Genomic DNA, 14815 nt, shown 5'->3' on the forward strand with positions numbered 1-14815 from the left:
ATTTGCTCTTGGTGATTTTTAAAAGTTGTTTAGAGATATTAATTAGCTAAAACCTCATCTTAAGCTTACCATAGGAGGATTTAAACCTCTGTTTGATATTTTCAAAGGGATGCAAGTCCTAATTCCCCTTGACAATTAACTAATAAAAGATAGATAGCTTTGCTGAAAATAATGTAAGCTGTTAGTTATCAATAGATAAATTATATAGAGTATAATAAATTGTTGGCTATTTGTGTTATTACTACTCATATGTCCACAACAGCCCTTTGACAAAAGAAACCATTAATATGGATTTGTCTTTCTTCATTTACAAATAAAGTTTATATGATAAATCCTAAAAACATTTTAGATAAAAGGTTTATTCTTTATTCCACATAACAATTAAATTGGTTATTGAATTATTAAATTTGGCCTATTACATGACAAATATTTTAGACAAATTTGATAATCATATGTTACAGTTTTTCTCTATACATGCTTTTATATTTCCTAAAATTTACTATGCATGCAGACCATAGAAAAGATGTTTGCTATATTTACTATATTTACAGATGCCTCATCTATTGAGAAGACAATATATGTAATTAAATCATATGTGTATTTTCTTGAGTTTACCCTGCTTCAACACAATTAAATTATGTGTTGTAGCCACTGTTTAGAATGTTAAAAAAGGTATATCTGCCTTTGTCTTGTTGAATGGTATGTTTCATGAAGTACAAAATGTTTCAGCTACACGATCTAATATCTCTAGCCATTTGAATAACATTAAAATTAATAAGGTGTTTAGGAATGCATCTGCACAACCGGTGTCGGTGTGTGTGGACCCCCCATTTTTCTTTATGTTATCCAACATTCAAAATAATTCTGATATCTTGGATTGTAAGAATGTTACATGCCTTTTGGCACAATGCTGAAATGGATCACTAGACCTAGCCATGGTTAATCAAGTTACAGCAGCTACTGTTGTTAATCAAATCTCAGAAAAGACTTCTGAGGCTTTGACCATTTTACAGAAAGTGGATGCATATCAGGCATCCTGTTGGTCAATCAGAGAGTTGATTTGCTCCAAACCCATGTGGAGCAGCTCACGGATGTGGTTCAAATAAGCTGCGTGTCAGCAACCCCACGTTCAGGTATTACACCTCTGAGATTTGTGAATGATACATTTATTCAAAGCCATAATCTTTCTGCTTATTTAAAAGGGAATTGGACTGGGGAGTTGGACCAGGTGCAGCAGCAATTGCAGATCCGGATTTCGAGCCTTGATGGAGCGCGGATGGACCCTGTTTCCCTTGGCGATTTTACCTCTTGAATTTCTTCTGCCTTTTCCTTCTTTCTTAAAGGGTGGGGATAGGTCTGTTTGATGCAGCCCTATGTTGTGGAATGGTGTTCATGATGGTTGGTCTGTAAGCTCAGAACCCAACAAAAACGTGACAAGGCCGCTATCGCCCAAGCACTCGCAGCCTTGGAGCAAGGATCTCCCCCTGAAATTTGGCTATCTAGGCTAAGAAAGTAGCTGATGACTGAGACCCTCAGTCAATGCACCCCAAGGGTTCAGCCCATTGCACTGGGTCGATGAGAGGTCTAAGTCCAGCCAGCCCTTGCCTGAATAACTGGTACCTGAATATCTAGAGGTGTTTGCGAGTGGGTACTCGACAGGGAATGTTCCACAAGTGTGGATAGATTTCCCGAAAGTATGCCTGATTGCACAAAGGTTTGATGCTAAGAAACCTCCCCTGGTGGCGCCCCAGGGTGGAGGCTCCCTTTCCCCGTCAAAAGGCATCAAGATGGGTATGGGAAGTAAACCCATTACAATATCTCATTTTGCACAGGGGATCAGGCCTCTGCTTTCCCTCACTGAGTTGGTGCTGCGCTTGATAGGCAATAGGCTGTTCCATCTTAAATATATAGATGGGGGAGATGTTGGGAGCCGCAGTGCACGTGTCAGCATTAGCCATTACAAGATGGCGCGGGCATCCTGTCCTCCCACTAGTAAACAACTGACAGCGCAGATGCAAAAGGCAGAAAGGCACCAAAGTCACTGCCCATCCCGGGGCGTAATATGGGGTGATGAGTGAACAGCCAATCAGAACTAAAAATGCCACTCTAGGGTACATATAGCAGTGCCCTTCTGCGGTCTTCACTTCTGCTTATACAAGATTAAAGCCTCGCTGTGGTAACCATCCGAATTCTGCCTCTCGTGTCTCTCTTCCACGGGCGAAAGTGGACACGGGAGGCACGCGGAACACAGCACAGTGTCCTGGTTCACCAACAGGTCTTGCCAGTTGTGAGTTGCCGTGAAGTAATTTGTTACTAATTACCCGTGAAAGGCACTAAACATTGTGTGTGACTTTCTTTACAGAAGATGGAAGCAGTGTTATCCTCACAGTAAGACTGCTTCTCATTTCCATGTCTTGTAAACTGTGAATAGTGCGTAGACCAGACCCAGGGTTAGCTGCTGCTGAGGCTGCATGTCTCTTGAGTGCTGCTGAGGGAAAGTGCCCCTGTGCAGCTTTGCCTGTGGTTAGTGGTTAGTATTGTGGTTTACATATGTCTTTTGGTTGATTGAGTTCCACTGGTGATGAAATAAGAGTACAAAGAACAGGACCTATGCTTGAATACAATTGTGATAGTTATTTCTTCTGCCTAGGAAGCTGCTGGGTGGAATGCCCAGTGTCAGCTGTACAGGTGGAATTCTGGCACAAGAGAATGCCGAGCTGTGCATAGCAGCAGTGGGGGAGTCTTTGTTGAACTGAGTAAGTGCCTTACTCAGGTCTACAAACAACACCTATCATAGTTTTTTCTCACATTCCTCATACTGAACACTGAAGCTGTAAGTCTCTAACAAGCATTCTGGAAACTTCTTATTGTTTTAGGTCCTACTGAGCTGAGATCTGGTATTTCTCAGATCTTTCTAACTTCACTTCTCCGTCTGTACTCTGTGATATTCAAGTCACCAGGATACCTGTTCCCTTAAGATCTGTTGGAAAACCAAACTCAGGTTGTGGGATTGGAGGAGAGGAGGGAGTGTATTTAAGTCTCAGAAGAAGTACTAGGTAGAAACTCACATAGGTTCTGATCATGGTTCTGGTACTGACTTTCATGACGTTAGGCAATCTGTTACACATCTCTCAGCTTCAATTTTCATTTACACACATGTATGTACACATGCACACACACTCATATATAAGATGTATGGGTGAGTGAAGAGGTGGCTCAGTGGTTAAGGGTGTTTCCTGCTTTGATGACCACCATCCAGTTCCCAGAACCCAGGGGATCTGACATCTTCTTTTGGCTTCCAGGGGCACCCACACACAGAAACACATGTGTATGCTTTTTGTTTTTTGTTTTTAAATGAACAGAATTTTGATTTTTTCCATTGCTTGGCATTTTAAAATAATATCCAAGACATGCTGGGCATGGGAGATCTCTGTTAGTTCAAAAGCAGCTTGATCTATGTTGCTTCTTTATCCGACCAGCAGACAGGAATGAAGCAACTCGGAGTTCTTCTCAACACAGTGTATTCAGGAACCCTTTACAATCTTCTCTCTGGAAGCCCCCAATCCCCTTAACGGCAGTCCTTTTATCCCCATGCCTGTCCCATTCAGAACCTGCCATGTGGGCATGCCTCATTGGTGCATGTCAAATGGCCCAATTCTGCGTGGCAGCACGTCTGCACAGTAGTTCTGCAGATGTGACTCTGTCAGGGAAAGGAGGGCGGAGCACCAAGAAACGGTGCTGGAAACTCTGCAGGCGCCATTTTAGCTGGCTGCGCCGCCACACCTGCTCCTCACAATTCCCCCTTATTTATTAATTTTGGCAGAGAGAGTGCCTGTCTTAGGTTGCCACTTTCAAGCAACACTCCTTACCCATCATGGGGAGTCAAACAGCTTTGGTTTGGTCCCTGTCTTAGGTTGGTAACATGCCCAAGGAGTCTTACCTGTCATTGACTACCTCTCTAGCATGCCAAGCCACACTTGAGGAGACTGTCCCATCTCCACTGCTGCAAATGCTTGTACAATCAAGGCCTGAGATGTTTTCTGTCGGGCTTTCATCTGACGCATGCACCAAAAGGCAAGGTAACTGATGAGGACCAGGCACATAGCAACCTCCCCAATTCCCACCCACTCCTTGATGTGGGACATTGCTTGAAGAATCCAGCTGGTCAATTCAGAGGCCAGAGAGGCGTCCACTCTGCTCAATTTAATGTGAAAAATGGACCGTCGTAATTCTCTCAACATTCCCTCGAATCTCTCAACCAATTTCCTGTAAGGAACTGAGAAAGGCTTTTGGTAAGATTACTAGCATGGCTTATATTCTGAAAAAGCATGGCGGTAACACATATACCTGTATTTTTCCATTGGCAACCCAATTGAGCCAACTCCATCAATACATCTACCTGTTCCTGGACAAGATCAACTCTTTGATAAAGCAATAGAATGCCTGCTTTCAAATGATTATTAATATTTCCTTGAGTATCCAAGGCCTTGGCAACTGCTGCAGACATATTATTCAAAACAGCTGCAGTCTGGACTGTGTTATTCAATGAAATATCGGCCACTTTGGGCGCGGTGGCTGAAACAGCAATGGCTGTAAGTATTGCTGTAGTAATGCCAAAATTGCTTTTAGATCTAAATAAAATTATGACTTAAGGGGCTTTCACAGGCCAAGGAAGATATCGAGGTACACGGGCAACCATAGCAAAATGATATTTAGAAACATTCCAACATAATGAATAAAAACAACTATTAAAACACTACCATTAAAACTATTATTTTATACTACAAATGTAAAAGTAGGCTACACACACATACCGGTGTGGGTTGAAAAGAAATATTTTGTCCTGAACTTAAAATTTGTACTGAGCTTTCAAAGGTGAGACTTCCATAACAAAAACTAGCATTGCTCCTTGTCGCTGGTAGCATCCACATCAGCAGAAGAGTCTTCCTTAGTATCTCCATTCCTGTCTTCTTGCTGTATAACCCTGGTAAGTCTTTCTGGAACCTCAATTGGCTGATGTTGATCCTGAGGAAACACACAAACAGACCCTCTCGTCCACACCAATACTGGGTTAGGGCCACTCCATTTTTCTGTCAATATGTCTCCATATTACCATGCCTTTATGGGTAGCATTGGGATCAGCATTGGGATCAGCATGGCGATCAGCTGCAGACCATCCCTGCTTATCCAGAGTCAAAAAATTTAGGGTAAATAGGGCTATAGCCATTCTCTCTCTAGGTGTGTGGCTGGAGGTTTTTCTCCCTCTTTGTTTAAGAAGACATTCCTTTAGGGTGTGGTGTGCCTGCTCAGCAATGCCCTGCCCCTGAGGATTATAAGGCAAACCATGGTTAAGGTGAACTTCCATGGTGTTACAAAAGGACACAAAGGAAGTAGAGGTGTACACCGGTCCATTATCTGTCTTTAAACATTTAGGCATGCCCCAGGCTCCCCAGGCTTCAAAACAATGAGCAATGACATGGCAAGCCTTCTCCCCAGAATGCAGGGAGGCAAACATAATTCCAGAAGCAGTATCTATAGATACATGAATATATTTTAATCTTCCAAACTCAGGGAAATGGGTGACATCCATTTGCCATAAATGTAGGGGGCATAGGCCTGGGGATTAGCCCCTATTCCCATCTGGGGAAACAATGGGGCACAAGCTTGACAAGCTTTCACTATATCTCTAGCATCAGCACGAGAAATGCCAAAGTGAGATGATAGGGTTTTAGAATTTACATGAAGCTGGCTATGGAATGTCTTGCTAACTCCAGGGAATCATAGAGTGCAAAATTTGCAACATTAAAACAGGTCTTTGAAGATTTATCAACAATATCATTTCCTTCAGTCAATGGACCAGGTAAACCAGTATGGGCACGAATATGTTGAACAAAAAAGGGTTGTTCCCTATTCCAAATAAGAAATTGCAATTGGGTAAGTAACTCTCCTATGGTGGACTTTAGGTTTATTTTACCTACAATTTCCAATTGTTTAATAGCATTTACTACATATTGACTATCAGATATCAAATTAAAGGAACGAGAAAATCATTCAAAAACCTTTATCACAATCTGTAATTCTATAACTTGAGGGGACGCTGGAGGAAATTGGATAGTTACAGGCAACGATCCTGCAACCAAAAATGGTCTACATCCTGTCTTAGAACCATCTGTAAAAATAGTAGGGCAATTTAACAAAGGCTTTCTATGGGTGATCTGTGGAAAGACCACAGGATGAGCATTAATCAATTGTAATATAGGGTCCTTTGGAAAATGATTATCCACTGTGCCATTAAAAGTACATCTCAAAATTGCCCAATCACCCACAGTGGCCATCAATACTTCAAGTTGAGTGGCTGTATATGGTACAATTAGGTTGGATGCCAAGTGTTGAACACTCTGATGAATTCCCAGCATGGCTAATTGGGCTACTGCAGTTGGATAATGAGTGAGTGTCTGAGCAGGAGAAATTTTCAGATGCACCCAAAGTAAAGGGGCCCCTTGCCATAATACTCCTGTAGGCTGAGATTCAGTTGGCAATATGCATAATGTAATATCCTGGGATTCATCTCTATGCCTCAAGGCTGCATCTTGTATGCCCTTTTCCACTAATGTTAATGCCGCTCTAGCTTCATTAGTTAAATGTCTAGGGGAGTTGAGGTCTGAATCACCTGGTAAAATATCATATAATGGCTGTAAATTGTTTATTAGACAATGAGAGATAGGGTCTAAGCCACTGTATATCTCCCACGTGGGCCTGCCTCATTGGTGCATGTCAAATGGCCTGATTGTGCGTGGCAGTGAGTCTGCGCAGTAGTTCTGCAGACGTGGCTCTGTCAGGGAAAGGAGGGTGGCATGTAAACCGCCAAGAAATGGCGCTCAAAACTCTGCAGGCGCCATTTTAGCTGGCTGCTTCGCCGCACCTGCTCCTCACAGATCTATATCCAGCTAGATGCACATGTGCTCACACTCACTAAGACATATCTGAATTTCTCATTCTCAGATCTGGCACTTCCAAATTAGAAGAGTTTTTGGGTATCTCTACTAGGTAAGGAGTGGACTAGGGCAGAAGGAAGTTCAAAGATATGCAGAGTGTGCTCCCTGGTCTGATATCTCATGACAGCTAATCTTAGTGCTTAGAGTTAGGTTGCACTAGGTTAAGTAGCCCCTCAAGTCAGCCATGGGGCAATTGGTTGCTTGTTAAATAGAATAAATCATTTTCCCGGGTCACCAGTTCCGCAGGACTGGGTTTCTAGATTCACTGAGTTTAGAAAATGTCGGGTTAAAGAAAGTTAAGCAGATTATTTATCATGGGCCTTTTTCAATGCTTTAATAAACGGATCTCCTTTGTGAATATGCATGTACCTAATCGTTGGTCCCTAAGACTTTGTTCAGGGGGCCTCCTTTTCTTTTAAACCATGCCTGTTTGCTGGTTGAATGGAATTATCTTGGGAAGTTAGGAGAAGGGTGGGTGTGTTGAGTTGAAAATGGGGTTGGAGAGCTGGTTTAGTACTTAAGACTGTTTGCTGCTCTTCACTGGACCAGAGTTTGATTTCTGGCAGCCACATCAGGTGGCTCCTAACAACCTGGAACTCCAGCCCCAGGGTATCAGAGAGCCTTTTCTGGATCCCACGGACAACTCTACCACACATGCGCATACTGCCCTACCACATATAGACATCTAATGGAAAAGAAAGTCTTTAAAAAGGCTTTTAACCCCAGCATTTAGGAGGTAGAAGTAGGTGGATCTCTGTGAATTGGAGGTTAGCCTGGTCTACATAGCAAGTTCCAGGCTACCCGAAGCTACACATGACCCTGTCTCAATATAAATCAAAAAGAAAAAAAAAATCTTAAAAGTAAAAGTTGAAAATCATCTTTAATTTCAGCGGTTGGACGGTAGGTCCTTGAACACCTGACTAGTTAGTGCTTCATGTTGACACTTTGTTTCAGAAGTAAGAATAGAAAGAAACAAACCCAAACCCACTCAGCAAAAGTTAAAAATAGGAGCTGAGGTGGTTTTAGCTTGGAAGGACAGGGGAACTTGATGGATCTAGGATTGTCCAGGAGAGACATTTGTGACCGTTTCTTGATTGGCATTATTGAGGTGGGTAGAACACTGTCCAGCTGAAGCCTTGCACTGCATACAAAGGAAACAGTGACTGGGCTTTGGAGAGTCCCTGAAACCCCTACAGAGCCGCCTCAGGAGCCCGTCTGCCTTCATGAGCCTAACAGAGAAGCAGTGAATACCTGCCCTGAGCCCGGGTGCTTCTCACTGCTTCTCCACCATCTAGGCCCACTTAAAAGGCAGAACTTTCTCTGTCTCCCTCCTCCTTCATGTGCAGGCTTTCCAGTGTACTTGTTCTGTTTTTCTGTTAAATTCTAATAAAACAGTTATTGATCATGGGGCGGGGGTGGAGAGGTGAAAGGGTGGGGTGGAAGGTGGGACTTTAGAAGCAAGTTTGCACCAGCATTCATCTCTCTACTTCCTGAGTGTGGCAGTGTGGCCAGGAGCTTTGTGTCCCTGCTGTCATGACTTCTCTGCCCTGGTGTTCTGCACCACAGTGAGCCCCACCACACCCTTCCGTCCTGAAGTTGTTTCTGTCAGGTATTTATTTGGTTACAGCAACAAGGCAAGCAACTGTGAGAGAAAGGAATCCCATCCACATCTCCGAGGCCAACACTCCTTACACAGATGTAGAGGATGGGGAGGGGGTTTATGGGGATTCCCTGAGTTGCCAAGACAGGAGTGTGGAATGGAGCTAAGACATTTGCTCAAGCCTCACAGGTCATCTCCCAGCAACACTTTTGGGGCAGAGTCAACCCAGGGACTCAGAGGGACTCGGTTCCCCACTCCTCCTCACTAACACATATTTCCAATTTGGGTCCAATTGTATGCAGCTTCACAAGGGTTTACAATGGCACCATTTCTGACATGCTACTGCAAGGGGCTTGTGACACCAAAATAGAAGACCTTGGACATTTCTGACTCTTAGTGAATGTGCTGCTAGTTTTACGTCAATTTGACACAAACTCGAGTTATCAGAGAGGAGGGAACCTCAACTGAGAAAATGCCTCCATAAAGTCAGGCTGTAGACAGGTCTCCAGGACATTTTCTTAACTGGTAATTGATGGGGAAGGTCCCGGCCCACAGTGAGTGAATCCACTCCTGGGCTTATGATGCTCACGTCTATGAGAAAGCTGGGTCATAGACCATAAGGAGCAAGCCAGTAAGTAGCATCCCTCCGTGGCCTCAGCATCAGCTCCTTTCTCCAGATCCTACCCTGACTTCCTTCAATAATGAGCAATGATGTGGAAGAGTTAGGCAAATAAACCCTTTCTTCCTTAACTTGCCGTTGGTCATGGTGTTTCATCATAGCAGTAGGAACTCTATCTAGGACTTTGGGCTAGGGCTGAGTTTCTAAAGCCCAGCCCCAGGGCTTGCTGTCATTGCATCAGAATCCGTTAGAGAGAGGGACAGGAGCCTGCATTTCCAACAGGTTCCAAATGTGGACTTGAATGAAAGTGGGACAGAACCGGGCTGACTCTCATTGGGCCTAATGAGTGCTGCATAGACCTGCAAAAATGTAGACTGTGTTAGACCCTGTGCTCAAGGTCAGCCCAAGGAAGTTCTGGAAGATGCATTTGCCGTAGGGGCCAAAGGTACTGGAGAGTCAGTTTCCTGCGACTGACTAGCTGCCCTTGAAGAGGTACAGACCAATGCGTGGTGGTTGGTATCAGTTACCAAGGTCCTCAGATGCACATGTTTTAAAGTGTGCAGTCTTGTCACCTGGTCCTGTGCGAGCTGCCTGAGCTTTGCCTCTGCCCTTGGCTTAGTGTCTGAATGTTGGTTGTCCCCTTAGTGTACTCTCGGTCATGTGTTCTTTTCTCAACCCTGTGGGGAATCACTCATCACGGAGATGGCATGTTAACTATTTCTGAGATGCATAGGATGATAAAAGACAAGCATGCTTCAATCCTGTGCTACAGGATTTGAATCAGAGAGTGCTGCTGAGGGCCAGAGAGATGGACCAGTGGATAAGAACTCTTACAGAGAACCTGAGTTGTGGTCAAAGCCCCATTATTAAATGGTTCACAGCTACTGATAACTCCAGCTCCATGGAGATCTGAGACCTGCACCACACACAGCACATCCGTACACATGCATGCAAGAGCATGTGTATGTGTGCGCACACACACATAATTAAAAATAAATAAATCTTAAGAAACTCCCAAGGAATTTATTTTTTATTTTCCATGGCCTACAGATTTTACTGTTATAAAACAGTAGAAAGGGGGCTTTAAAGAGCCACAGATCTACTGAAAAGTGTTTTCAAAGTTTCCCACTACAACCCAAACTCTGACCTAATTTGACATTTTACAGTGCAACTTATGCTGTTAGAAGATAAGACGAGCATTTATTTCCAGGTTCTCCTTTATCTGTCTAGTGGCCCCTTGTCAGAGAGAGACAGAGAGAGAGAAAAAAAGAGACAGAGAGAGAGAGAGAAAGAGAGAGAGAGAGAGAGAGAGAGAGAGAGAGAGAGAGAGGTTTATTTGCAGATTTTTCCCAGACAACTGGGTTCTTTCCCCATTCCTTTTCAATGTCTAAGTTCTGCCATTTTGGGGGAAATTGGCTTGTGATGTGTAGGAAAAGCAATAACTGATTTTGATATATGATCGCATGTGCTGAGTTTTAAACTTTCTAGCAGTCTGAAAAAAAAAAAAAATACCACCAATGTGTCAGAGAGCATTTGCTTTCAAGACCTGAAGCCAAGTGGCTTAATTTCTCAGTGGAAGCTTTGGGGATAGCATGTCTTAGGAGGTGGGGCCCCAGTAGAGTGGCAGGTGGTAAGTGGGGTGGTGTGGATTCTGGTTTTTCAGGACTAGCTTTGTCAAAGCTTCATGCCAGACTCCATTTACTTCTGGGGGATGAGCTCTGGGTTGCCATAGAGACTTGATAGTAAGGAAGAAGGTGACTGGCAGAAGGCAGGATCATGGAGAAATTGTTGTATGGCACCTTCTTTACCAGGGCCTTGACTGCAGGGTCAGGAGCCTCAGTTTCCCCACATGTAGAGAAAATAAAGAAGTAAAAGTTTTAAATTGTGAAACTATCAACTATGGGTCTCTTTAGTCATTTGGGAATCTTTAAAAATTATTTTTATTTTTAGTTAAGTGTATGCTTGCCTGGGTCTCTGTGTGGGTATATGTATGTGTGAGCATGGGTGTCCATGAAAGAGGCTGGAGACTGCCAGATCCCTTGGAACTGGGGTTATAGGCCGTGGTGAGCTACTCAGTGTGGGTGTTGGGAACTGAACAATCTTCTGTAAGGGTAGCAAGTGTTTTTTACTGCTGAGCCTCCTCCTAAGTCCCTGTGTTGGTATTTTGCCAACTACGTTAAGTAGAGAAGAGTAGACCTTGTGTATTGTACAGAGGCACCCCTCCTGACCCCTTTCCTGTCTCCTTATCCAGAGGGGCAGGACCAGAGTGCTGTTAATCTGTGTAGAATGAGCTGACAGCTGGGGACTCCCAGCTTCTTCCAGCTGTTCCCGGGCATCAGGAATTTTCCCTGCCATGATGGTGACTGGAGGTTGCCTTAGAACTCATGATGCCCAGCTAAACTTACGTAAACTGATAAACAGTGAACTATCTTTGAATTATAAATATGTTCCAAATGTTGAGTGGGTCCTACTTACTGAGTGATTTATCTGAAATTCAAATTTAACTAGCTGTATTGCACCTTCACTAACCAGACCTGCATGGCTCACTGGTGAATGCCAGCTAGCCCATCAGTAAAAGATTCAGACTTAGCTGGATGGATCTTGGAATGGACTTGATGGTAGATAGGGAGAGAGTTGAACTTATTATTGTTGTTGTTGTTGTTATTATTATTATTTAGAGAAGAATATTGAAAAAATAGATCCTAGATATGGGTTTGAAAATAACTGCAAAGACATCTGTTGATTGTGTCTTGAGATGTTTAAGCAGCTGCTAGTCAAATGGTAAGGGCATGGTTTGGATTCTGGAGATTAGCCATTGAGACTGCAGACTTCTTGGGTCTCAGAACCTTGTATCGTACAGGTGTATGAGGACAGCAATAGAAATAGAAGCAGTTTATGTAAAGAAAGAAACAAGGCTCTCCTGAGTCTGGAAGTGGGCTAGGAACCCGGCCAGATAGACATTCAAAAGCACGTGACACATGAGTTCTGGTCCTTTGTAGATTATTCCTGTAGCACCCACCTCCTTCTACAATAGCCTTCTTGCACATGCTCTGTTTGCTATGTGTACCCCAGTAGGGATGGGCTCTCAGTGTCTCTCTGCCAAATGTGTTCTTTTCTATGTTAATTTTGATGCCTCTGAGAAGACAGGTGCATCATGGAAATTTATTTAATTTCATATTTACCCTCCAATAAGATAGAGAAATTGAGTATCCATGTAATGCTATATGATTCTGAGGTTTATAGAGTAATAAACCAGTCTACACAAGTCTTCACTGAGGACATGAACTGTCATCCCAAGTTGACCATGGCACCTGAAGGTTGGTATCTCCAGGGACGCAGGCAGGAAGTACATGTGGAACTGTCAGTGGATAGGTGGCATTCCAGGCTTCCGATCTGGGAGCTAGTGAATCTGACTGGACATCATCAGTGATGAGTTCCCATGAAGCTGTCCAGAAGATGCAGACACATCAGAATCCCAGGGGTCCATGGAAAGCAGAGGGTTATCAGACCAATCAAACAGAGCACCTGAGAAGAGAAATACAGAGTGCATAAACATGGCACCCTCACTCTCCCTGAGGGTCTGCAAGTAGTTGCCTTGTCTCTGGTTCAGAAGTAAACTAAGGACAAGCCCAAATTTTATTGCCATGAGGTGACAGAGGAAGTTAGACACACAGAGCAGGCTGCTATGTGAAGTAAAGGCCTATGGGAAAAGGACTTCCCTCAGTTGTGTGCTCTGCTCTATACACAGGTGATGCTACACTCTGGGACCTGAAGAGTCTTCTTTACACAAGAGACTCACCTGGGACTTGGCCTCTGTGACCCAAGATCTTGTACAGGTCCCATGCATAAGGAGAAGCTAAGCGTTCAGTCCCCGGCCTCTCAGTACAAAGAGTTCTGTGCAGATCCTTCATGTTCAGCATCAGTTGAAGGCAGCTATCCCAGCTCTTCCTCAGACCCCGCTTATAGAGGCGCCTGCAGAGAGACTTGGCTTTCTTCTTCGTCTTCTCGCCTGAGTGCCCGATTTTATACTCAACCACTTCCCACTCCTGCAGGAAGATCCAGATTTCACGCTCAATCCATGGGCTGTCGGAAGAACCTGCAAGGGACAGACGGATGTGATGAGGATATATATCAAAGGTCACACACATGAACATGTCAGCTCATCTCTGGGACTCTTGCTGCACACTGATTGGTCAAAAATGGCTTCACTCAGTTATCAAGTGGTTATGAACACTGTCTTGCCAGCCCTGTTACAGCACCTACCCTGCTCCTAACAACAAGAAGTACATGCACTGGGAAAGCAGAGGTGTCTATAGTTTTAGGGAAGATGTCTCAGAATACAACGGGATTCACAGCATTAGTGCTGCCAGGGAATGTTGTACCTGCATAGACTCAGAACCACATCACTACCGGGAGACACTCAGAGCCTTTGGCTCTTCTGGGAGAAGGACAGGCATCAGGTCACACTGAGTGCCAGTCTATCTCTGCCACAGCCACAGATGTACCAGATAAACAGAACACTCTAGATGCTAGGGAGCATGCCAAGTGAACGGCCACCACACAACTTTGTGATTCTTAGTGCTTTTTCATTTCAGTTGAAAGTGAATGCGGGGCAGTGGTAGTGCACGCCTTTAATCCCAGCATTTGGGAGGCAGAGGCAGGTGGATCTCTGAGTTCGAGGCCAGCCTGGTCTACAGAGTGAGTTCCAGGACACCCAGGCTTACACAGAGAAACCCTGTCTCGAAAAAACAAAAAAAAAAAAAAAAAAAAAAAAAAAAAAGTGAATATATACATACAAAATTCTAACTAACTTCCTAAAATGTTTTTACCATTGGACAGTTGCCATCTTTACTTTTAAATTCTTAATTGTTAAATAAGTATAAAATGTATTTTTTGCAGCTAGTCAATATCAGCATTTGATTTTTATAAAACCTTAGAAAATATTTAGAACAGTTGAAAAAGTCACAATAAAAAGGCAACGTGATCTAGATACATTCTTCTGAAAAATGACTCAGACACTGCATCTGGCACAGCTTTGGATAAATCACCAACAGGAGTGAAAATAATCTTCTGGTGCCAGGGCTGTCCGTTCAAGGTTTCTTGTGCCTAAAACACAAAACCAACATTTGGTATTGCATTCTACACTTCTCAACATAGTCCAGAAAATGGCTCTTTAGAAATATTATGTGAATTCCTTTTAGCAGAAGAAAATTTAAGTCCTTGGAGCAAACGAGTAGCTTATAGAATAAAGCAGGAGGTACCTCAGCTCCCCTGTTCTGCGCCTACTAAAGCCATCTTCCTCATTTCCAAGGGAATTAACCCAAGGTTAAAATTTAGAGAAAGATGTGTAAAGATTGGTTTTATGAAATATGGAAAAAGAATAGGCCGGCTCCCTAGGGTGGGTTTAACAGAAGAGCAAATGAATGGTGTGCTTCCTTCAACACAAATTCTGGCATTTGGCTTCACCTATCTTTAGAACACGTAACCCCTGGCTGGGCAGTAGTGTCACACACCTTTAATCTCATCACTCAGGAGGCTGAGGCAGACAAATCTGTAAGACTGAGGTCAGCCTGGTCTACAGAGTGAGTTCCAGGACAGGCA

General features: G+C 43.6%; 1 protein-coding gene across 1 annotated transcript in view; it reads right to left on the bottom strand.

Annotated features, from left to right (window-relative positions):
• Window positions 1–14815, bottom strand: part of LOC143438763 (uncharacterized) — a 31536-nt gene that overhangs the window by 6028 nt on the left and 10693 nt on the right. The window contains 1 exon segment of the mRNA XM_076924461.1: window positions 13014–13310. Within this exon segment, the coding sequence (XP_076780576.1) occupies window positions 13014–13310 (297 nt within the window).

Source organism: Arvicanthis niloticus, chromosome 26, assembly GCF_011762505.2.
Source record: "Arvicanthis niloticus isolate mArvNil1 chromosome 26, mArvNil1.pat.X, whole genome shotgun sequence".
Lineage (NCBI taxonomy): Eukaryota > Metazoa > Chordata > Mammalia > Rodentia > Muridae > Arvicanthis > Arvicanthis niloticus.